General features: G+C 42.0%; 1 protein-coding gene across 2 annotated transcripts; it reads left to right on the forward strand.

Moving 5' to 3' along the window:
• Window positions 1–714: 714 nt before the first annotated feature.
• Window positions 715–20,412, forward strand: CENPI (centromere protein I). Of its 2 annotated transcripts, none has more exons than XM_044427539.1 (21): window positions 715–818; window positions 4,104–4,420; window positions 5,579–5,713; window positions 5,880–5,998; window positions 6,565–6,672; window positions 7,239–7,287; window positions 7,674–7,720; window positions 8,013–8,102; window positions 8,968–9,093; window positions 10,583–10,744; window positions 12,330–12,450; window positions 12,868–12,959; window positions 14,145–14,262; window positions 14,359–14,423; window positions 14,670–14,767; window positions 14,921–15,056; window positions 15,311–15,435; window positions 16,462–16,510; window positions 17,592–17,825; window positions 18,643–18,684; window positions 19,705–20,412. In XM_044427539.1, exons 2-21 carry the CDS (start codon window positions 4,219–4,221, stop codon window positions 19,825–19,827), a joined length of 2,241 nt encoding a protein of 746 aa, XP_044283474.1. In that variant the 5' UTR covers window positions 715–818; window positions 4,104–4,218; the 3' UTR covers window positions 19,828–20,412. The 2 variants fall into 2 exon arrangements, with proteins under 2 accessions (XP_044283474.1, XP_044283473.1); XM_044427538.1 differs by lacking the exon at window positions 715–818 and adding an exon at window positions 3,195–3,319.
• The last annotated feature ends 5,264 nt before the right edge of the window (window positions 20,413–25,676 follow it).

Genomic DNA, 25,676 nt, shown 5'->3' on the forward strand with positions numbered 1-25,676 from the left:
AGCAGCAGCAAACATGTTGTTACAACTGGCTAACTTTGGGACAGGCACTGGTGTTCAGCCCAACCCACCTCACAAGGTTGCTGTGAAGATGAAATGGAAGCCACCTTGGGTTCCTTGGAAGAGGAAAAAATGAAGGTCATTTTATAAAATAGTAAACAAAATAAATGCATGGGCTGGATAGATTTTTGAGATGGTGACTGGAAAGTTCAACAAAAGCTAATATGCGGCTCTGTTTAGGCAGGAAACTGGGGAGGAGGGTTACGTGCTTAACTTATTCATCTGAATTGTGTGTGTTGATGACGTTTTGAATAAAAGCGAAGGCGACGGCCAAGTAAATCAGGCTGCATGTGTGCACCGGACAGAGAGAGAGAGAGAGAGAGAGAGACGAAGCCGCCCCCCAGAGAAAGCTTCGCCCTTCTCCCTTCAAAACCAGCAACAGCGTCTCGCCCGTTCACTTTACGCATGCGCGGCTCGCTTCGACTTGGCCCGAGCAGCGCTGCATCGGAGTGGCCCCTCCCACTTGCCGTCCCGACGCTTCTTCTGAAAAATATGATGACATCATCTTTCTGAGCAGTCGAAGCGGAGGAGGAGGGAGGGGGGAATAGTATTCTGAGCATGCTCCTACCAATCAGCGACGCTTGCGGGAGGAGCTGAGCAACCAATGGGAACCAGCCGCTGCGAACGCCAAGGCTTTCCGCCGCCCCGCTCTGGCGGCTGGCTTGTGATGTGCGCCTGCGCATGGGGGGGAAAAAAATTTGAACTGGAGAGCGGTTAAGGTGGAGAGGCTCGTCGCGACAGTTGTCAGGATAGGTGAAAAGGTAGGCCCTGTCGGGGTTTTAAGCGGAGAGGGGGCTGCAGCGGCGGCGGTGGGGCAAGAAGGGGGTCGGTGGGAGTTTTAGATGTTGCTTTAAAAGGGGAGGCGGGTTTTAGGCGCGCAGTTCTGCTCTGGGAGAAAAGGCTCCCAAAAAGCGGAGTGGGGGATGTCGTGAAGTAGGTGCGCTTAGGCGCAGTGAGCTGCGATCTGGTGTAGGTTTGTATGGCGTGGCCTGGCTGGATTTGGGTGCCCTCTCGTCTCCTCTCCTCTGTTCTACTTTCCTTTTTTCTCGGGCCAACACAGCTTGCTTTGTTTCGTGCGTAATACTGCGCTGTCCCTTTATTTTTACATGAAGCTCGGGCCTATTTTCCTCTCGCAAGGAGCCCAAGGCAGTTTACACAGGCGGCCTCCTCTCTATTGTATTTCCATAATTACAGTCTTGCAGGATAGGCTGAGTCGGTGACTAGCCCAAAGTCACCCAGTGAGCTTCTCAGCCAAGTGGGGATTTCAGTCCAGGTCTCCTGAATCCCAGTCCAGCGAGACATTGTCTCTCTTTATGGACAGCCTGGCCTCATTTAGATCTTTTTCTCCCACTGGCCTTCTATTAGGAGAAACTCTCCTGCCAGACTGGGTTAGGAGCCTTGCTAGCGAGCCTGTTTTGTTAACCAGAACTTATCAGTCCTTGTTGGTCAGTTGTGCAATGTGTAGTGGTAAATTCTGAAATTGAGGCACTCATCATAATAGTCCCCATAGCCTCATCTTCGAGGGGCAACAAACTAGTTTCTACAGTTTTCATTTATTCCAGAAAGCAGGTCTTTGGGAAAGCAAATGGGCCTTCATTGTCTATTCAGAACTAACCCACTCCCAAATACTTTACCTTTCCCAGAATATATCATTGCTGGGAAAATTTTTTTCCCTTCAGGTACTATGTGCATTGCAATAAGCACAGAGGGTATTCTGAAGGCAGATGGAGGATAATGGCAGCCTCCCTGCTAATAAAAAAGATTCTGGTGCTGCATCATGAAGAAATTTAATAGGGACAGGTGCCAGGTTCTGCACCTAGGGGAAAAAACCAGATACCATGTTACAAGATAGGAGATAATTGACTCAATAATACTGCAAGTGAGAAGGATCTTGGAACTGTTTTAGATCACAAGCTGAATATGAGTCAACAGTGTGATGTGGCTGCAAAAAGAGCCAATGCTATTCTGGGCTACATTAATAGAAATATTACTTCCAAATCTCATGAAGTAGTACGTCTGCGCTACCCAGTACTGGTTAGCTCTCATCTGGAGTACTGTATCTGGTTCTGGTCACCATATTTTAAGAAATATGCAGACAAGCTGGAAAAGGTTCAGAGAAGGGCAACAAGGATGATCTGGGCACTAAAAACAAACCCCTAGGAGGAGAGATTGAAATAATTGGGCATATGAGAAGAGAAGGCTAAGGAGAGCCAGGATAGCACCCTTCAAGGACTTGAAATGTTGTCACACAGAGGAAGGCCAGAATCTCTTCTTGATAATCCCAGAGTGCAGGACATGGAATAACAGGCTCAAGTAACAGGAAGCCATAATCTGGCTGATCATCAGGAAGAACTTCTTGACTTTTAGAGCAGTACAATAAGGAAACCAATGACCTGTATCTGTTGTAAGCTCTCCCACACAGGAGACATTCAAGAGGCTGCTGGACAGCCATCTGAGTGTAGTGGTTTAACTTGGGGGTCCTGCACTGAGCAGGAAGTTGGACCCAATGGCCCTTTTTGCCCCTTCCAACTCTTGGTTTGTGTTTTATTCAAGTTGTTTACTGTCCCACTGTGACTTATTTTAAAACTTATGCTATCAAGTTGTCTCTGGTTATGGGTCAGATATGACTGAATGGTTGACAATGACAACAATGAATAAAAGCCCTCCAAAATTTCCTATCCATAACATCTCTGGGTTTCTATATGGAGTCAGCCCACCTCTTATTTAGTCTTCCTTTTCTTCTTCTGTTTTTGACTTTTCCTAGCATGATTGTCTTCTCCAAGGAGTCTTGTCTTATGATGTGATTTTAAAACTTAAGTTAACAATAAGCAGTTTAAATAATAAATTAAAGAAAACATGTATGTTTTGTAAAACGCCTTGGAGATATTTTGTCAGACAGAATGTAGCAAACATAGGTACTTTCAATGTAACAAACTTTGTAGTATTCAGTTATGCAGTTATTGCTATTTGGCTTATTTGTATGGGCTTATTTGTCATAGCCTATTTGCTTTTGTTGTGGTTTCACCCCTCTGTTTACAGTTTTTTCCCCCTCATCCATCTATTTGTATATCAACTGAGGATAACACTTTCTCTTTTATATAGTAGACATTAATCCATGAAAGCTTATGCTAGCCTTCTCCTACAGTATGGTACCCTCCAGATATTTTGGACTACATCTCGCAGCATTCCCGACAGCCTTCATAACCTTCACTTCCAACCCTCCTTTGGACAGAAGAACAAGACCTCTGTATACATCCACAAGGTCTTTATCCATCTAAAGGAGATTTTATACATTCCTTGGGGATGCTGTGACTTCAGCAGTGATGTGGGGCTGAACATTTTCCAATGCTATATTATTCCAAGGAAAAATGTCCACACCATGTATGTCTGCATTCATTCATAATTGTCTAGCTGCAATCATGTTAGCATAGAAGTCCATGCCCTATATTTAGCTCATCTAAGGCAAGCATGGACAAACTCTTGTGCTCAGGTGCTCATGGGGAGACTAAAAAATAAGGTATAAAAACCCCTTCTAATGCACAGTCCAGTTTACTCTGGGCTGGCTCTGGACCAGAGTTATACATAATGTATTTGATCCTTGTTGCTAACATTCTTCAGTAACAAATTAAAGGAAACTGAGATTAAAACTTTTGAAAGAAATTTGAAACTAACTTCTCTTGAGCTTTGGAAATTAGAAGTATTTGCATCTACTGCTTATGGCTACTCTGAGCTAAATTGTATTGCCCAAAATACAAGAAGACTAACGTGTAGTATGACTACACTAAATATTGTGGCCAGGAGTATGTTAACAATGCAACAAAAATGATGACGCATTCAACATTTAGAAACCGTTCTGATAAAATACAAGGCTCATGCAGAAAGTCATTACAAAGAAGCAGTGGAACTCATTATTTAGAGCACTGGAAAATTTTCCAGTTCTGCTTTTTCTGCAAAACCCACATCACTGGACTCCTGGCCCTGTATACCACGATTACAAGTTCATTGGAATAATTGAGGTGCTTAGAATGACTTTTCTTTTCTTACAGGTAGCTCTCTGTTAATTTGACGCATCAACTGTGTACATTGTTGGAAAAATGGTTAATACTGGCAAATGAAAATAACTGGACTAGTCTTATACTTCTTTCCTTGGAATCAAAAAGAATGAAGAAAGGCATAAATGAGAAGCCAGAGAAAAATCGGCCAGTTAAATATAGCAAACAAACTGATCTCTCTGCATGTGCAGTAAGTAGCACAAAGAGCGTGGGCAGCAAAAGTACACAGAAACACGGAGATCAGCAGCTATCCGCTGGTGAGGACTGCAGCCAAGAGCCCCTTGAAGAAGCTTTGTGCTATTTGGAGAAAAGTAAGAACCGAAAGAAGGCTAAGTGTTTATCCACCCTATGGCTAGCACCATCCTATGGCCCCTAGAAAGAGCCTGAGGAAATAAAAGAGTGGGAATTCTCCCCCTCACCTCAAAGTAGGAAACTCTGACCTTGGAAAAGGGAGTTTGAGATCTGATCCTTTGTGGTTGATGCCCAAAAAACATGCCAACTGCCATTCAGGGCTGCAAAATGGACCTTGGAGAGAAGGTTGCTGCTTCATTCTATTTTGGCCCGGCCCTATTCTCTCAGGAACGGAGTAGCAACCAAAAATATTTATGACTGGTAGCAGTGCAGTCTAGCAGTTACTGGGCAGACCAGACTAGTCTGTGTTCATCAGAATGCTTATATCCAGGGCTTTTTTTGTCATAGAACGCACCGGAACAGCGTTCCGGCACCTTTTTTTCAATGGATTTTACGAAGTGATTTTGGCGTAGCAGATCAGCAGCAAACATTATTAACATAGTGCCTGCAGGCCGCTGCTCAGGCCTCTGCTCTGTTCCCTTGGGATTGATGTGCGTGCTTACTGCCTGTGGCGAAGTGAGTTCCGGCACTTTTTTTTTTTTTTTTTACAAAAAAAGCACTGCTTATATCTAATAAGTTGGAAATGTTCATAGTTGAGAAATGATTGTACCTGTTCTTCATTTGTATAGAAAAGCCTATATCTGGCAGAGGCATTAATTCATAAAGGCCTAATATACTTATATTGAAATATTTTAATATTAGCCTAGTTATTATTCAAGAGAAATTCACAATTATACTATTTATAAAGCAAAAATGGTAATTTTTATTTTATAAACATATCTATCCATCCTGTTTAAAATCATGTTTTATGTCCTCTGCTTTGTTTAGAGTCATGGACAAAAGCAGGATGAATGTCTTGATCTTAGTATGCCATTAAGAGAATTGTGTATTTCTAATAACCACAGCATCTTTGTGGGCAAACACAATAAATTTTTGCAAATGTTATAATACTACAGTGGGGATGCCTTGTCAACAGAAAAGCTTGTTTTGGTAGGGGAAAGATTTTGGTGTTGCAGGTTTACAGTATACCAAGCCATCACACATGTGTCCTGAGATGCAACCCATGAGAATAATATTTATTGTATAATTCAATCTTTGCACATTTTCACCTTTTCCAGTTAAAAATCGCATTCCTCTGAAGAATGAAGTTTTGCAGGTACACTTGATGACTGTTGAAACGATTGCCCAGGAGAAAGGATTGACACCTGAAGCAATTGACAGCGTGTTGAACATAGCACTCAGTGGCAAATTTGGTAAACAAATTTATATTCTTGTTCCTGTCCTCACTCTCTGGCACTCAAGAGTGTATAAGAACAGCTGCCTTGCCAACTCTTATGACAGCAGCTACTAGCTTGTGATGCATTATCAGTAGATAAGATAGTCTGGAAATTTAAGTATTATGTCTCACATGTCTTCCAGCTGAAGCAGTAAATACTCGACTACTGAAGAATTTGATTCCTTCTTCAGCAATAAGAGAGGATTCTATCATTTCAGCTGTGTCGTGGCTCTGTGTTGGGAAATGTTCTCGGAATACTCAGGTAACTTGGCAAGCACAGTGATGATAATGGCCTGGCTCTTAGCGTTTATATTCTTTCTGGTCTGGCTTATCCTAGTGACTATATGTTTTATTTAATATTTATTTTCTATACTGCCCCACAGCCAAAGCTCTCTGGGAGATTTACAACAACGTATAAAAACAGACAGTAAAGGTGCAATAAAAACATCATAAAACCAGGAAAAATGTTAGTAAGTTTAAAACTGCTAAAAACAGACAATGGCAAAGATGCAAAACACCTGAGATGAGTAATCCCCCTCAAGCCCTAGGTGGTCAAGCAACTCTTTAAAGGACTCAGAGAAGAAGGCTGTCTTAAGCTGGTGCTGAAAAGATGACAATTTTGGCACCGGCCGGGAAGCAGTGAGGAGGTTGTTCTATAGATGAGGCCGCCACACCTCCCTCTTGTTGCTGCCTTCTGTGCTTCCCTCAGAACTTGCACTTGGAAGAAGGCCCCAGAGGCTCAGCACAGTGTATCCTTCTCTGCTCCGAACACACTCCATGACAGCTGTGTTGCATGGCTTACTGAAGTTTCTGTATTTTCCCTGTTAGGTGATCTTCTTAAAATGGCTAATTGCAATGTTTGACTTCATTGATCAGAAGGAAAAGATCAATGCCCTCTATGGCTGCTTCTTCAGCTTTTTGCAAGATGAGAAACTGGTAAGATGAGATCTTACTCTGTCTGATACTGTGTAATATCTCAGGACAGAGAGTGTGTAATGCTTAGAGTACTGGACTGGGACTTGCAAGCTGCAAGTTCTAGTCCCACTTGACTGTGGACCTCACTGTGTGACTTTGGGCCAACTGCTGGCTTTCACTCCAACCTACCTTGCAGAGTTGTGTGAATAAAATGGAGAGGAAGGTTGTGTAAGACGCTTAGGGTTCCTTGAAGAAAAAAGGCAGAATATAAATATGATAACTAAATAAATCTTGATGACAGTCTTGAAAACCCTGCTCTTGAATTGCCCTGCAAGTAACATAGGTGTCTTCCTGCTTCTAATATGCAGCTGTATCATAGCTGAACAATAGATGAGTATTCTTCTAAAACGGTGCTTTTTCACAAGTTGTCTTGGGCAAAGTTCAAATGTTTAAATGCCATTTTGCCCCGAAGTTATGCTAGTAAGATTTGCTGAGTTAAATGCCATCTGCTGTTATGTTTGTGTGGGGATGGTCTGTATAGAGTTTGCCAAATTAACTGCTTTTGTTCAATACTTCTCTTTCTGCAGCTTCCCTTTGTTTGCCATGTGCTTTATTTGCTGACCAGAAGAGAGAATGGTATGATCTTATTTGGAATGTTGCTCTATGTTATGTGCTTGCAAAAAGTATCCTTTAAAAAAATCTTTTCCTTCCTGAGAGGCTTTTCTGTTTGAATAGCTAATCCTTTTTTCATAATTTGGGGTCCAGTCTTTTGACTTGAATTACCTGTAAAATTTCCATCAAAGATTTGTAACCAAAAAATGTTTTATTCCTTCAGTATTCGAGCTGACTTTGTGCACATTCTATTTGCTGTCCTGGTCTTATTTCTAATCTGCTGTTTTGCTTAGGAAAAATATCACTTTACTGTTTTACCTATACCAACTAGAGTCATATACAAAAGTCAGAGTATAAACTTGTAAAATAAGGAATCATTATAGATCTTCATTTGCTTGCCTTTTCCCCAGTGAAACCTTTTCGTGTGAGGAAGCTCCTAGATCTACAAGCCAGGATGGTAAGCTGCTTGAAATTTAAGTCAAGGCACAATTCAGTTTATAAAACCTTTTAGAATCCATGAATCCATAGAAAAATGCCCTGCATTAAAACTATTATATATTATTGCACCCCGCCGTCTAACCTATGCACATGCACACAGAAGTACCATGGAATTTTATTAATATTATTGTTTGTTTTATTAGTGAACAGAGCTTTGCTGTTTCCAATAGAGTAGATTTCATATTTTCCTAGCTGTTATACTTGGACATGACAGGAGTAGAACATCTAACTCCCTTCTGATTTCCATCCAGGGAGCAGAACCTCCTCTTCAAGCTTTGCTATCAATGTACAAGAGCTTTGCTCCTGAAATGGTGTCTGTAACTCTGCCTACAAATGCAAAGGTAAGAAATACAGTGACTGGGAATGAGGACTGTAGTGCATGAGCCGACTGTGTAAAAAAAAACTTAAGTTGGAGTTCTGTGTGGCCAAGAGCAATTGATTGACTGGGGATTGACATGGACATAGCTGCATTCATGTGTATTTGCATGTCAGGCTGCTTAATAAGACTTTAAGGGAAAGCCAAGATCACCGTGTGACCTTCACAATTGCCACAATTGAATGGCTGCATTTGTTGTAATGACTCAACTGTCTCAAACTGACTCAAACATGGTTTTAGAATTCCATCCTGTTTGGTCTACATTGGGCATATGTTGAATAATATTGAAGATGGAGCCATTTATTGAGTAGCATCTATTCAAGACCATCTCAGTCTTTATGTTCAGGCTCGTGCAACCCAACAAGTTATGGCACATGACTGCATATTAAAAGAGCTGCTGGCACACATCTCAGAACCCCACCAATGAATTAACCCATGGTGATTTAACATGATATCTGAACCAGGTCCCCATGTAGTCTCTTTGAGCTGCTCATAGTTAACAAACCATAGTGTGTGAGTGTGCTTGAGTGCACACACTTTGGTTCCACAAGTCAGTTCAATGACAACCCATACGTGCTCTAGCATGTTGTGTCGGCTGAATGCAACCAAAATATAGAAAGTTTTATTAAATCAACTCACTGGCAGATGTCCATTGTTGGCTATCAGGTTAAGGAGATGAAAAGGCTGCTTTGACCCCATGGTTTCAATGCAAATTGCCTGCAGGATGTTGTGACTGTGGCAAATATTATTACCCATTGCAAATGCAGTCTAAATCCTTATCTTTTTATTTGTGGTTAAATTAACTTTTGATCTCCTCCTCCCACAAAAAGATACGGTTTAGGAATTCAGAGAACATGTGGAAAACAGCAATCAGCAATGTAAAACGCCGAATCTATGGAATGCCTACATCCCAGCCAAATTTAGTAGGCACTGGTTGTGTCCAGGCCCAGAAAAGAGTAAGTTATTGGAGAATTCTTGAATGAAGTTATTGGACTATATCTGCTACCTTTTTGCATGAAAATTATTTATTATTCGCAGCTAGTTAGTTTCCCAGACCATATTAGCCTGCCAAACCACACTGTGTCTGCACTAGCAACAGAAATGCCCTATATTTCAGGCCATCTTCTTTCCTGCCCCTCTCTTCCATTGTTTTTACATTTGAATCTGCTCACAGTCCTGAAAGTCTTATCATTGTTTTCTCACATGTTTTTGCCCTGCTAAATGGTTAAGCATGTGCCATCTTAAAGCTTTCCAGCACTCTGGCAGCTTCACTGTCTGACTCCTGTACATTCCCTGCATGTGTCTGCATGGGAAAGTTAACTTGACAAGCAATAGTTGTGTTTTACATGGTATGCCTTTATTTATACCTCCAGAAGCCTAATATTTTGTTTATTGGGTTCCAGTCCATCACAAACAGATTTGAAAAGGACACAACTTTTGATTAAACAGGGTGGATTTGACCTTCCTCACTTATTATCATCAGGTCTATGGGTTGCCTTGCTCTAGATTTTGTTTTTTTCCATTCAGATTAGTTTGTTGTAGGCATAATCCGCAATAGATAAATACATGAATATTTGGGCTGCCTTTGTTGAAGTCTATCCATGATTATTTTAATAATATAAGTATTTCCTCTTATCTATTGAAATGTAGATAGATATAATGGATATGTTACTATGTTTTGTTTTTTTTCAGTTTTGTTTAAAACTTGTAATGTTTAGTTCATTTTATTCTTTTTCCCATTCGCAAAAAGCCTCGGGGCGGCTAACAACATAAACAATTATATAATTAGCCTTAAAAATCCGGAAACATCTCGGCATGTACATAAAAACCCAATAAATACAATCAATAAATTAACAATTGAAATAACTTTTAAATAAAAAGGTCTTGGCCTGGCTCCAAAAAACAAGTAACGACGGTGTCAGGCGGACCTCTCTGGGGAGTGCATTCCATAGGTGGGGTGCCACCGCAGAGAAGGCCCTCCTCCGGGTACTCATCCTCCTAATATCTTTCACGGAGGGCTCCCAGAGAAGGGCCTCTGCTGCAAATCTCAAGGGGCGGGAGGGCATATATGGACGCAAGTGCTCCTTTAGATAACCAAGTCCCAAGCCGTTGACTTAAAAGTACTTAAATGCATTTATCTTCTTTTATGAAGCTTAGGATAGCTTACATGAATTGTTCAGTATTCTCCCGTAGAGACATCAGTTGAATCCACCTTATTATATCATTAGATGCTATCAAACATTGAATCTAAATTGGCAGCAACATGTAACACAAACTTTGCCATAGCTTTTTCTGCTTAGATTCAGCACTAAACACGTAGCCTTACAAAAAGATTGTAAGGGTAGGATGCTGATTGAATTTGGGGTCAGGATTGACGCCGCTGGTATAATCTGGAAACAGGACTATGCGCTACATGTAGTGTTGACTTTCTTGTTTTCTGTACAGAAATGGAATGTGAAGTTGGCACTGCCTGTGTGCAGCAGCAAATCTGGTTACTCAAATGATAGCCAAAAGTCTGACTACACCTATCTCACTCACACCAAATTCTTCCCAGTTGAGCAGTTGCGGACTTTTCCCCAGCTTTTGCAGAACATCCGTTGTTTAGAGGTAAGTGGCACTCGTCAAACTGACTAAGTGTATGCATGGTTGGGAGCAAATTATATTCAGTTCTCCTATTTTCTTAATTTTCCTATCTTGTGAAAAGCAGTTACACGTTTGAGGAAATGTATCTGTGCATATTTTAAACTTTGAGGGTTATGGCTTCAGGTCCCCAGGTAAGTTAGCAAAGTGGATTTCTAATTAGTATGAATAAACTTGTGCCACAAACTATGTTGTTCATCAATATGCTAAATGCTGTATACAGATTCAAAAGAAGACAGTCCCTGACTTCACGCTTATAATCTTCCCTACTTCTACCTTGTTTTGTACTTGAACCCCAAGATTTACCAACTGAAGCCTGGTGCAAACAACAGAGCACTGGAATTAAAGATTCTGAACATAATTTCCTTTTAGTACCAGAACTGAACTAAGTTAGTTCTGTGTAAAATTCCATTTTATTTTCATGTAAAATTCCCTCCTAGTTAGCCAAGCTTTCTTCATCTTGGTAGTATAATTTACAAATGCAGGGGGAAGGAGCCACTGACCTGACTCCTGGTTTTGCAGGATTGCAGGGTGGTTAATAAACTCTGGTGATTTGCTAGTCACATGCTGGGGGGATTAGCATAATTCCCCCCTGGCAGCATAGCAAGTTCTGTCGAGTGAATTCAGGACCCGTGGGTTGGTATAGGGTTGTGGGTAGCTTGTCATCCACAGCAACAAGCCGTCCTGACTGGGTTTGCATGACAAGCTGCATTGCCAAGTGTACTGATAACCATTTCCCTGACATTTCTGGCACACACAGCAGGGGAAATACGCTACTGTGTTTATTTCTCCAGGTGTAGCCCTGTGACCTGGGCGATTTTGCTGCTGCAGACACCAAAGGCAGAAATACCTACTGCTTGAATACAAATCCTTCATAGGCCTACCTTCTGCTCTGAATGATACAGCACAAGGGAAAAGGGACTGAATTCTTGATACTTTTTAAAGTTAAAATGTTTGCAATAATTACTAAAATAGAATTAGTTCAGGCAAGGATTGAATTAAAAGGCATCTGGTCCCTCAGCAGAGCTAATGGAGAGAGCATCGCTGTCCTGTCTGTTCCTCTGCTACAGCCAGATAGAATGGCTGCTAATAGAGGAGATGGGCAGGTAGCAGACATTGGCTGGGCTGGTGTAGTAGCTAAAAGTTCTGCTTGCTCTTGATGAAATGACAATATTGGTGCAACAGTTTCTGTAGCTAGAAGTGAAAATTACTTTGCTTCTGCAAAGGATACAAGGGGCTGTTGGCAGCAAGGGTATGGTCAGGCAAAGGAGAATTGCTGGAGTAAGAAGCTGCGTGTTGAGAAGGTGTGGTTTGAGGTGTATGAATTTAACATAGATTGGAGCTAACCTGTTCAGCTAAGGAATTTCTAAGATAAGCTTTTATCCCTTAGCAGCTATGACTGATCTGTAGTAGGAATGCTTTTTACATAGTGCACGCATGTATTTTCCCAAGGGTCTTGACCCTCTGAATGCAAGAAACAAGAGAGCTTTGGTTCTGTGTTGTCTTTGTATGCTGTTGTCTTAACCGTTTCTTCTCGTGGGTTCTTCTACAGCTTCCTTCCCGAATTGGTTCAATCTTAGGAAGCCCTCTGTTGCTCCACTACATCAACTGTGTCAAAGATGACTCCATTTATCAGAGGATGTATTACTGGATGGGCCAAACATTCAGAGAAGGTAAGCATTCAGAAAAGGTTGAGATCTTGAAGAAGAAATTTAATGCCTTTGTTGGCATGAAAGGTTTTGGCTAAGATCTGCTTCTCACAGGGGTAATTTTGTGTCTGGGTTGTATCACTTCTGGTGAGGCCTCAATTGATTATCTCTCCACATCATAGCAAAACAATTTTCAGGAAGAAAAATTCATGATATCAAGTTTTCTATACTTAATACAGAAGTATTTTATCATATGTGCCCCTACCACTGCAATTTAACATGGTACAGCTCACAAAGACATTACCATCTCAGTGGGCCTAAATAGTGGCCAGGGCATAATGGTAGGTATAGACCATACACAGATAAACAAAAATGGGGTAAGCAGTGAAGAAGGACATTATATTTAACCATTGTTAACCCCTTTCTCTCATCATGATGCAGAATGCCCTTGGTATAAGATTGAAAACCAGCAATATGAACTTGAATTTAAAGACTTCTTGGAGAATGTCTTGGAAGCAGAGAGTTTCTTGCAGGTTAGTTTGCATATGATTCTCATCCCATCATTTCCTAGATGACATTCTGGCCGTCATTGCCATTAGTATCTCAGTTAAGTTGTCTGACATGAGCAGTAGCTATCTGTGGTTGAAAGTTGATGTTTCTAAGTTTTGTTCCTGTCTCCCTCCACCACTGTCCCAGCCCTTGGCTAAGCTATCAAAATTCCATTAAGTCATATTGCTGTGAAAATTGCATGATGTAAGGTTTCCTTCTCATAGAACACTTCTTTTTTATTATATTTACATCCTGCCTTTTTTCCTTTCAAGGAACTTGAGGTGGCTTACATAATTCTCCTCCTCTCAATCTTATCCTCACAGCAACAGTCCTGTGAGGTAGGTTGGGCTGACAGCCTGTGACTGGCCCAAAGTCACCCAGTTGGCTCCATGGCTGAGTGGGGACTAGAACCCAGGTTGTCTGAGTCCCAGTCCCATGCTCTTAAGCACTACACCACTCTTTAACCATATATATTTGCTTGGGCTGGCTATAAGTTGTTTTTTCTAAACTAAAGCCTCATTTTTCAGGTTTCATTGCAGTGTTGGCACTTTGCGATAGATAGGTGGGTTTTGGGTTGCAGTTTGGGCACTCGGTCTCTACAAGGTTCGCCATCACTGCTCTAGAATCTGCAGACTTCTTCTCATGCTCAGCTTGGTCCTGTGAAGCGAGCTGAGGCGAAAGGAAGTCCATGAGCACCCACAGCCCCCTGGTTTGTAACTGGCCACATTCCTCAGCCTGCTTTCCCGGTGACCAGCCTTCTTCCCTGCTCACTGCCACAGCGATGGCACATGCAGAAAAGGAGTGCAGCAAGCAGGAGAGCCAGCCTGGTGTCGTGCTTGCTATCCCTGGCAGCAGGGGCAGGTGTGGGAGAAGGGCACTGCTTGCGCAGCGTGTGGGACCTGGTTTCTGGGCCAGCATCCTGTGAACCGAGTGCCTGTGCTCCCCAGGCGCTCGGACTCTACGCTGCTACAAGGCAAGCCAGTGTCTAGGAAGTCAAAAGGGAATCTGGTGGATTTTCTGCACCGCAAGGATTCCTCACACATCCCTATTCCAAAAGGGTGTAGAAGAGGTCCAAATAAATAATTTCTGTTTTTCTCTGGGATGGGGAAATATTCATCAGGTAGAGTGCATATAAGGGGCTGGCTTACAGTCGCAGTTGTGCCTTTCAGGAAGGCTTCTCATCCTGTGAGGAATTCTTGTACAGGAGCCTGCCGTTCTGGGATGGCTGCTGCTGTCAGTCACAGGTTCTGCAGCTGGTGAGCTGGATCCCCCTTAGCACTTTCTCAGGTATGTGATGCCGCCTATCCAGTTTTATCCTGTTTTGTGAACTTGACTGATAGGCTTACTTTCAGAGTCACTGCTCCTTTCTTCCTTTGCTTTCAGAAATGAAGCCTTATCTCTGCAAGCCATTGACACAGCTTTTCCTCACCTCATCCATTTATTTTAAGGTAATGGAGGGGAAAGGGCCAGTGAGTGTCTTTCTTGTGTAAAAGGTAGCAGATTTCATCCCTGGCCCATTAACAAGATCTTATTGTCACTGGCAGTGATTTCCTGGGACACGAAAGAGCTGGGTTCAATGCTGCTAATGCCTGGGCCAAAGTACAGGACTTATTGAGTGTGCTAGGAGGCAGAGCATTGCTGCAGGTCTGAAGTGCGGTTGATCCACGGTTCATTTTTCTCTTCCCCTTCTTTAGTGTGGTGTTCTTGAAAGCCTGAGGGAGCTGTTACTGAACTGGCTAAACTGGCACATTATGCAAGCAGACACGGCAACAGGGTTGAATGCAGATACCTTGTAAGTATCTTGAAAAAGTCTGTACAAAAAGGTCGAGCACATCGTTGAACATCAGCTAGTCAGGCCCCTCACATGGATGCAGTTGTTGCCCTCTTAATAGATGCCTAATAGGATATCGGTATGCCTAATAGCCTGTATCTTGTCCTGATGCAGAAACACCACCTTTTCTGGCCTGGTCAACTCTGTGGCAGAATTCATCCACTTTGTAGGCTGGCTCTCAACTCTGGCTCTGCGCTTAGAGAAGAACTCTGCGTTCTTGATGCACTTCATCCTGGATTTCTATGAGATAGTATGTAAACTTTTTGTACTGCAAGTCTGTTCACTTTCACCAGCTTAGGATGATGAGAGTTACAGTCTATATACTGGGAGGGCATCATTGTGGTTGACAGTCCTTGGCAAATCTAATGTAGTGATGAGAGACTTGTGGCCCTCCAGATGTTTCGGTCTGTACTCTCATTGGCCTTAGTCAGCACAGCCAACAGGGAGAAGAGCTGTAAACGAAACATCTGGTGGGCTACAGTTTCCCTTTCCCTTCTCTTGTAGGTGTGTGACGTATATCAGAAATTCAACCTGCCATTGGTTGTGATGCCTCCTGCTGGAGTCTTTTATCCAGCATTGCTCAGCATGGACTGTGTTACAGTTGACCGTCTCTGCCATATTATGTACAGGTATCGATAGGGTCACATTTTTCCTATCTTTGGATTTTTCTTTCAAGACCTTATTGGGATGTCCATAATCGCTTGTGTTTTGGATTACCTTTGCCAGTTCAGTCTTCCTGCTTCTGATCTTTAGCATATTTTTATCAAGCCTCATAACTCTCTCTCTCTCCCCCCAACACCCTCCCTCCCCAACACCCTCCCTCCCCCAACACCCTCCCACTAGTTGGTTCTCCAAACAGGAATCATGCTACTGCAAATACATATACAGTACCCAGCTTACTGTTTAGATCTAGGGAAATGTTAAAGGATAGAACTAGCTGGAGGTTTGAGCTGCTGCTGAGAAATTTCACAGTCGATTCCTCTAGGCTTCCTTTAGCAGGTGGAATGTACTGCATGCGGTCCTGCAGTTGAACGGTGAGGAAGTAATTCTTATGGTCGGTGGAGGCAGGCCTCAGTCCAGCATTATGTCAACACACAGTTCAGGGTTTAAATTCAAACTCTTCTTCCTCACTCAGCAATCCTCCTTCATATGATCAGGGCTTTAATGCACATTTACAGCACCATCTAATATATATCTACTGAAAATCAGTTCAGTTCAGTTGGGCTTTCTGCAATGAGGGTGGGGGAGGGAGAGTGAGTGAGTGTAAATACAGATTCACCTTGCTTGTGACTTGCTTTCACATGTTTTCTGGGCAGATAACCATCATTCACTTAACTGTGTGACACACTAGTGAAGCTGTTGTAACTCATTCGAAGTTCATCTATAATCAGATGTCTTAATTCAGAGTCTAAAACTGAAGATGTATATTTGGCTGCCTTTTTTCTTCTTGTGAGGAACTCACGATAACTTAAATAGTTCCACTTTATCATCACAGAAACAACCCTGTGAGCTAGGTCAGGCTGAGACTCTGTGAAAGTCAGTGACCTTCATGGCTAACAGAGACTAGAATCTGAATCGTCCAGATCCCCGGTCCAACAATCTAACCACCACACCACACTTGGCTCTGTACATATCTCCTTTTGTTTCTGTTTTAGGTATCGGACCAACTTGATAGCTGCAAAGCAAAATCAAAAGGCTAAAAAGGTACCATAAATAGAAAGACAAATAATGTTCTATGTTTGGAGTGAAACCAAGTTATTCATTGGTTCCTTCCTCTGATATTCACTATTATCCCACTGACACTCTTTTAACAATTGATTTTGTCTACCTTTCAGATCTTTTCTGTTTGACATGCTCTTAAAATCCGATAGGCTATTTTCTTTTTCCTAAAAAAATTCCTAGCCTGCATCCCTTCTCCCTTCAATAATCTATGACTGGAATGGAATGAGTCTCACATTTTTTTTGTTACGAACTTCATTTTAACTGGACATTCTCTGTACTGCATGTCTACCTAAATTTTCTTTTTTCCTTTATTTAACCTGAAATATCATAGAAGTCTGTATCACAGAGGTTTAATATATATTTACTCATATCAAAAATGAGCTTTCTTATGATTCTGATTTGCACCTTCTCATTATCATTTGCACACTCCTATCTTTGCCCATGATGTGGCTAGATCTGGGAAAGTGAACTGTAGCCAGACCCAGAACTACTCCTGTGGGATTTTGGACACGGACATTGTGAGAAGGCACAGCAGATAATGCGGATTGGCTGCCAGCCTCCTGCTTTCCTCTAGTAGTGCTATGGTGTTCAGAGTGGGAGCAAGCAGCCTTCAAAGACCCTCCGCATATCGCATGGAGGGCAGAGACGTCCTCTCATGATTTCTGGCAATGTGATGGTTCTGTGTGAGACTCTGAAGACCACCTGGGTAGGGCTAGGAATGAGAGGGTGCCCCCTACACATCAGCGAAATCCCAACCCTAAATCATGATTGATCTTGCACTTGTTTCCGAGCTTTCTGAAACCCCAGATTACTGAAAAGATGGTACGTGCCTAATTTCACTCATGTCAAGCAGTAACATGCTTCGTTCCCTTTTTATTTCCAGCCACAAGTGCCTGGCCACCACAATATCGGGATGGCAAGGCTGTATTTGTCTTAGTGGGCCACAAGCTGGGCAGGGATTTAATGACCATGCAGGCTAGAGTGATGCTTCTCTTTGGGAGGAGATGAAGGGGCCAGTTACTGGCCTGGAATGCTTATAGATTGTCTTCCTGTGTCTTGCCAGACCATGCTGCAATTCAAGTTCAGTAGCCAGACTTGCAAGGAGTACAACCAATACATAACAGCCATAGTCGGGTGCCTGTGGACCTCAAATGTATTCCAGAAAGATAACCACCCTCAAGGGCTCAATGTGGACCAAGCAGTACTAGAGAAGACCAGGGTGCAGGACTACAGAAAGGGCTTGAACATAGTTTACCATCCTGCCCTGACAGGTTATGCTATACTCTTCCTGAAGCAGGTAGGAAGATTTTGTATTTTTTGAGTACTATCATCCCTATATCTTTTAGTATCATTCTACTTAAGACTACTGAATCTTGTGTGAGTGTGTTAATTAGTACTTACTGCGATGTCTTTAAACTTTCCTGTTGCATTCCAGTCATCATCACGATACTGCGTTTATGCCCTACCATATTTCAGAACTCTCTGCAGCATTTATGTATTAGTCCAACTAAGACTGTGCATTGAGATCCTGCTTCTGTTAGGGAGCTTCCTAGAAGTGAAAAGTCCAGGAACCCATATCCTTGCTGCAGTTGCCTTCTGCCTTTGGCAAGTGTGCTAGACTGGCATTTGCTGTTCAGTTCACCAGGTGGTGCTGTCATGCAGAAGATTAACAGATTAGCTGAACACTCTCAAAGCTGTTTTCTCTCCAGGTGACATTGGCATGAGTTAGCTTTTTTGATGGGCTTTCACTTACTGAGTTGCACTGTTCTTCAGAAGCAACCCCCATCTAACTCAACCTGTGTGGGCTCACCTCCAAATATCCACTTTGGATTAGTTTTTTCACAGACATATGACTCGGTCTGGGATTTGATCTCATGGCACAATGCGAAGACTTCATATGCCTGTTTTCGACTCATTAGGATCCAAAATACTTCCTCTTTTGTGGTGATATGCACAAGCCAGTTGGTATTTCAGTAGTATGCCATGTTCACCCAGACCGGTTTTTGAGGCTGTTTTGAAAGTGAATGTGTTCTTAGAATTTACTGACTGATTTACTCTGGTAAAAGGGTTTAATTCAAAGGCCCTTAATTTTGAACATCTTTTATTCCCTTCAGGCAGAATCAGAAGACAAAACCCCAAACTTAAGATTAATACAGGTAAAGTGCCTTCCACTTACTTCAAACTGTGGGAAAGCTGTTCTGTCAGCTGGAGCTGGGTTTGGGGGAAGCCTAAAACGGGGAAAGAGAGGCTAAGAGAAGACCAGGTTGCCATTCCTGAGGTACTGGCATCTTGTTGTGCTCCCAAGTTGTATTTGTATTCGCAGCATGCGTCTATATGAATAGAAATGCTAAGTGGAGAACAGCAGGTGCTGCATCTTTGGACATGGCAAGCACTTGGCCTGAACATTTTCTATTCCTGGACTGCATATGGAGCCTTGCAACAGATGTTGTGGTTTCCTTGCCTGCTAGAGGATCTTCATTAAGACCTGTTTAGTTCCCAGTATTGGTTTGAAGATAACATTTCAGAGGGTGAGGTAGCTAGCATGCTTGGGTACATAGTGCCAATAAGTGATGGGGAGTTTCTAGAAAAAGCTGAAATGGAAAATATTCTGATGGCCATAATAGATTGGATTTAAGCATGTTTCATTTATGTGTACTTTTTGTTTTCAATTTACAAGCCCACCATATTTACAAATAAGTACAAACTTTCTTTTTCAAAACTTTGAGAAAGAAGAAGACAAACCCCCAAACTTTAATTAAGAAATCTCTGCTTCACATCACTGATACCAATCTGCAATAAAGGCTTTTTATTTAAGTTTTCTCTTTAACTTTGCTCTGTGGTGCTTTTGTTCTGCCACACAAACATCTTGCTGAAGGGATAGGTGAAGGCATATTTTAATCTTTCTACTGACTCCTATACGAGAAAGAGAAATGCATTTTATAAGCTTCTTGAACAGGTCACATTTGAACTATTTACACATGACGTGTGAAAAGGAAGCAGCACCGGGATGGCAAGGTTTCTGTTACAGCGCAACAGTCACGTAATGGGCATTTCACAGTGGTGTTTGGCCTGCAAGCTGAGGTCCTGGAGTGCTTGCCAAGTAACTGAAAAGATACTGTGTGACAAAAAGCTGCTATAGTTGGTGAATTGTAATGACTCTAACAATTTATCTGCAGGGCAAAAGGTGGGAATGGTACCTGGAATATCTCTACGCGCAAGAGTTACACGGCCTAAAACTCTTCATTGAAAGTAGCATCAGTCGTGTTTCTCAGTCTTCTCTAATGAAAGCAAGCAAATGAATGGAAACAAACTGATTCTTACAGACTCCAACTACCCAAGCTAAAATATTAGATGCTGTTGAACTCCCGTTTATAAGAAGAGTATCTCTCCATATCTTGGCCATTGACACCTTAATGGACAACCCAAGGCTGAACAGCAGGGGTGGAGCTGTATGTTCTTGCCAGTTTGATGGAACTTTCCATCTTTTGGCAAATGGCAGTTTTTAAACTGAAAAGTTTACATGTGCACTCAAGTCAGAAACGGGGCTTACCGAAACATCACTGTTTCAGTTCAGTACTGGAAATACTATGAAAGGTGGGGATTATGGTGACAAACAATTTCCACATTTTGGACAGAAGCAGTATAACCTGTGTAGCACACATACTGTTGGTCTGCGACAGTTGGAACACCTTGGTGTTACATATCATCACAAAACCCCTGCAGCTGTTGCAGTGACTGGCTAAATTCATTTTTCCTGTGTGATTTGTAGCTATGTATATATCTGTATAATATATATTTATAGAACAAAATATGATCTGTAATTTTATGGTTACTGTTTTTATTGTATTAGCACTGAAATTAGATTAAGTACAGGATCTCTTCTGAGGATATAAAGTTTACCTAAAGAACCTGATTGTTTCTTTTCACTGCTAATTCAAATTTTATTTCTTAAGTATGCGCAGCAACATTATCAGAGAACACTTGCAAGCTCTGCCTAAGCCCTTTGGATCCCTACAAAAATGCTTGCAGTTAATAGGGACCATATTCATAGTGAAGCCTACATATCTTATGGTAACAACAACACACGAGTGGTTTACTCAGCGCTGTTGCATGCAGCCATGGATTTGGTAAAGGTTCCAGGGAAAATGGAACTACCCTTCCCACTCCTGTAACATTCATGTCATAACAGCCAGAAGTCAGCAACAACTACAACATAACACGTGTTATAATGTGGCTGCTCCAAGAACCAGTAAGGGTTACAAATACTGCCCAAGGGTTTGGAATGCACATCCTAAGGAACGCTAAAGTAGTGCTCTGATTTTAAAAATGAGATCTGTCCTGATTAGCCTGTTTTTAAACAGATTTTTTCCCTATGTAATCAGAGCTAGTGCTGAATTACTCTAGTAAACTTAACCCTCTATAATGGCTTGCAAAAAGATACAAATTCATGGTAAAAAAAAAAACCCAAGAGAAACAGCAGCAGTGGCGGTTAACTGGCTATGCTATGCTAGTCACAAAGTCATCATGACCCCATGGACAACATTCTTCCAGGCTCTCCTGTCCTCCACCATCCCTCAGAGTCCACCTAAGCTCACACTGACTGCTTCAGTGACTCCATCCAGTCCCCTCATTCTCTGCCGCCCCCTTCTTTTGCCATCTATTGAAGTGTAAAAAAAAAAAAAAAAGATTGTTGTCAACCAGAGGAATGTGTTAGAGCAGGCTGTTTTCCTTTACAAAGTAAGTTTCTAGTCCTCACAACCTGAAGCAACTGGCTCAAAAGCATTGTTGAGGTGTAGCCTTTATTCCCTGGATAGCTCTCTTGCCCTTCTTCACCTTCTCTTCCTGCTTCTCCATTACTTATGTTATCACTGGCCTCCTTGCAATTTCACATTATATAAATTACCCAGTATGTGGTTCAGAATGAATGGTTATATCTTTTATTTCATAAAGTGTTTATATTTGCTTCAAGCTGTTGATTTGGTTCACTGAGCATGCATATTTGGTTCTTCGTGAGCAGCCCTGAGAACAGAACAGCATTTTCTGGTCACCAGCAATACAGGAACAATTTATAATCCAGCACATGCTTTCCCCACACATAATAGATGCTGATAACCCCAGCACCCATCGCTGGAAATCGTGAAGATGCAGTTCTTAGTGCTTAACTGGGGTGGGGGTGGGGGTTCATTATTGCAGTCATGAAGGCATGATTGCTATTCACCTTGTTTTTCTGGGGAAAACACCTTGAGTTTTAGCTTTTGGGGTTCAAGAAGCCACATTCCAGCCAGTTTGTCACTTCACAACCGGATCTTTACGCTGCTGTCATTTGAGAGGTTATAGCTGAAGCTCTGAATCAAAGGTGTGGAACACTTCCCAGAAAACCTTGTTGTTGCACGGTTACCAATTGCTTCTGTGGACTTTGGAGGATGCACAGAAGCCACATCTGCAGAACAGGACCCCACTCCTACAAAGTATGGGACAGCTATTTCTTTTTCCAGTGTTCAGCATGTACACAGATCAGCTGAAAAGTGGTTTAACTCTACCTAAAGACATCTATAAACTGCTTCCAAAGCGGTTAAGCTTCCCTTCTGTTAATTAGAAGCTTTCTTTTTTAATTCCCTTTGAAAAGAGGGAATGGGTACGTCTTCTCATCTTTTATCCTACAGGAGTGTAGCATCGACCTCTTGCTTTGACCTTTCCAATTTGCTTAGCCTTGTCATTTGAAGGGTTTTGACAATTTCTTTTTCCTTGCTTCTTCCTGCTGGAACAGCAAAACTGCTTTCTGTGTGTTCTGGCTCCTCATGTTGGCCTATTTCCTTGTGCCTGTGTTTTGCATCCCTAATGCCATGAATAAATCAGGAGCTGCAGATTTAGAAGGGGGTGCAGCTGGAACCACTTGGAAAAGTGAACTGCTTAAGTGAAGCCTGCCAGTGGGTGACTTCCCAAGGTCTTTTCTTCACTTGCAAAGGGCTGAAGGAACGATCAGAAACTCCAGATCAGACTGACAGCAATTCTCAATTAACTTTAGGGGACTGTCTGGCTAATAACATTTTGTCTCCTTCAGTGTGCAGCTTGTGGCTTGGCTTTGTCACATGTCACTGAGAGCTGCCTGCTTTGTGAAGCAACTTGTGCAGTGCCGGCCTCAGTTCGGTATTCCAAGCCATAACAGGACAAGGCCTGGATGCGGTGGTCATTCTGGGCCTGGGGTGAGACACTTCATAATGTAGCGGGTCATGTGATTCGATGCTCCTCCCGTCACCCAAATCCACCTGCACATAAAAAGCTAACTTGTTAGGGCAATTGTTTGAAGCCTAGTCTTCTCCCTGATAGTTTTCTATGTGCAGGAGGAAAAAATACAGCATACTTAGACGCTCCCAAGTTTGGTCTTGGCTGTCTCTAATGAAAAGGATGGGGTGGCATATGATAACAAAGCTCCCATCTGTCAGGAACCTGGAGAGTTGCTAACCGGGCTAGATAAACAAAATATCCATCTCTGACCATCTTCCTATGTTGCAATATATTTTTCTGCACAAAGTCCCTCTTGCACTACAGCATCAGCTTTAAATGTCATTTGTGCTTCTGAACAAAGTAGGTGTTTGCTAGAATCTAACAATGTGGCATGAGGCTGAAGAGCAGAGAACATGGATTGCTTCTTGTCTCTAGCTTTGAGTATATAACAGTAGTCCTGGCTAGTTTTGTCTGTTCGTGTACTTTTGTCTGACTTCTTCCCATGGTGGCAAACAGGCAAGCTACTCATTAATCTCAGGAGGAAAGCGTCTGTGGGTGGGAGAAAGCTGCAGCAACTTCGATATACTGTGGAGTAAGAGATGGGCTCTTTTATGGATAGTCTTTTCATGCCTTCACAATATTGAATCTAAATACAATTTTTTCCTTTCATTTTTTGTAATGTTCACTCTGGACAGTCACTTCTATCTCGCAGCCTTAGGATCGTGTTAGTCCTTACTCATCTTTACACAGAACCAAGAGTAGTTGCACTTCCTGAGTAAGGACCCATGAAGACATCCTGCTTAATATAACCTGTAATTTCTCAACTTGTATATATCACTAAAATGTGTGTAGCAACTATGAAAAGCAGTAAATGTATAAGTAGGTAATACCTATAATAAATTCCCCTAAATTCTAAAAGATGAAAAGCAAAAAGTTCATTGAGCAGTGATGTGGGCTTTCTGAAAAATGTTGAATTTTTCAGTGGAAAATTAGGTTAATTCATATAGGGTCATTTGCATCAGAAAACTGTCACTTTGCAATTGAAACTTACTAGAAAGTGATTTAATGTATTTATTTGAGTTTGTTTTTGGGTTGTCTGGTTGGCATTTTGCTTAGTCGGAGGTAAATACAGGCAATTTGAGCCCCCCTTTCCATGTTTCAATCTGTTATGTTTCTCCATCACCATCCCTGTAATATTTGACCTCATCACCCCTCTGCATGCACTTGGATACATTCTACTTTCTGCTTTGTCTGATTTCTGCTGACCTTGAAAGAGCACTTTAGTCTTGCACGTTGAGAGAGAATTCACTTCCGAAGCAGATCGTGGAGGGAGCTGAACTACGCCTCTTTGTGCACCCTAAGCCCTGCCCACCTTGGGGAACTCATTTGATTCTCTGTGTGCACAAGCAATTGTGGTCTATTTTGTAAGTCACCTTCATGACTATTTGATCAAAAGGTGGGAGATAAATCTTCTAAATCTTTGGATCCTGCACAAGCTTTTAGAACCTTTCATCCCTGAGCCCGTTTCCTGTTTTTCTCTGGCCTATATGTTGGAGTGGTTCTACTTTACTCAGACCGAGCCACGTAACTCCAGCTGTTTGTTTGCTTTCAATTTTGCCTGTAGGATTTCTATTTGGGGGCAGGGTGAAAAGATTGGGTGGGGGGAGTGAGTATTACTATGGTTTCTTTTATATGTGGTCCACTGGAGAATACAACTGGAGAAATATGTGAACTGATGCACAATGTCCTTCATCTAATTATGATTTTCCAGGACACACGCACACATACGTATGTACGTGTGTGTGTAGTTGCATAATGTTTTTTGCCCGCTGTCATGGAATTAATAGCAACACATTCAGAAAGGAGGACAGACAGCTGTGTGGTGTTCAGTTTACATGTTTTTTTTATCCTATCACATAAGCTGTTTACAATATTTCTGAGGGGCAGAGAGGTCACCCAATTCATTATTATATCATTGATTTGAGGGGAGTTTTATTGCATAATAATATTACAGATGAATAAAACATTTGGAAGGGGAGCATAATTTGTTTTTAACTGATGCATGTGGAGGCTTAGCAAGCACACCTCTGTGTGTGTGTGTGTGTGTGTGTGTGTGTGTGTGTGTGTGTGTGAGAGAGAGAGAGAGAGAGAGAGAGAGAGAGAGAGAGAGAGAGAGAGGCAGGCAGGCAGGCAGGCAGGCAGGCAGGCAGGCAGGCAGGCAGGGGGACGGACAGGCATCTGCTCTCTGCAATCTAGAAGAATTTAAGTATTCTGAGCATGGGTTGCGAGATCAATTGGAGACACACTTTCGGTTGATCAAAAGGTTTTTCATCGAACAATGAAGTATGTGTGGAGTTCTGATATTTGTGTTGCTGCAGGCTTAGCACTTCATTTTCAACACCGGTTTCTTTCCTTTTGGGGAAAAGAGGAAGAAAAGAGTGAGATGCAATTTCCTGCACTCACTCAGATTTTTCTGCATGGACCAATCCCTGTGCTGATTCTTCCCAAACAGGGACTTGGCACCTTTACAGTTGTGTCCTCTTACAGGCAGTTTGGGTCACATTAGTGAGCCTTTTGATGAGCCTATTGGTGTTTCTACAAGTGCTTATTTCAGGCTTTTTACTAACTTCTGCTATTTGTAATGAAGGCAAAAGTCTAATTCACGTCTGATGAATTTGGTCATTTTTCTGCGCTTAAGGTGGAGGTTTCACCCGTGGATTGCAGCTTCCTTAAGGAGGCTCACATCTGCAGTACATTTTAAAAAATATGGTGAAGCAGAAAGGGGGAGAGATTAAAAGTGTGTCTCAACTATGCTTGTGCACAAGTTTTATTAAGTACTGAGACTCTAACAACTATCCTACCCTAACCCATTCTGTAACATTGAGATTCTGAATATGTAGCAGAGCTTGGGAATAAGCAACAG

The sequence above is a fragment of the Varanus komodoensis genome, unplaced genomic scaffold (genome assembly GCF_004798865.1).
Source record: "Varanus komodoensis strain SLA01 unplaced genomic scaffold, ASM479886v1 scaffold18_3, whole genome shotgun sequence".
Taxonomy (NCBI): Eukaryota; Metazoa; Chordata; class Lepidosauria; order Squamata; family Varanidae; genus Varanus; species Varanus komodoensis.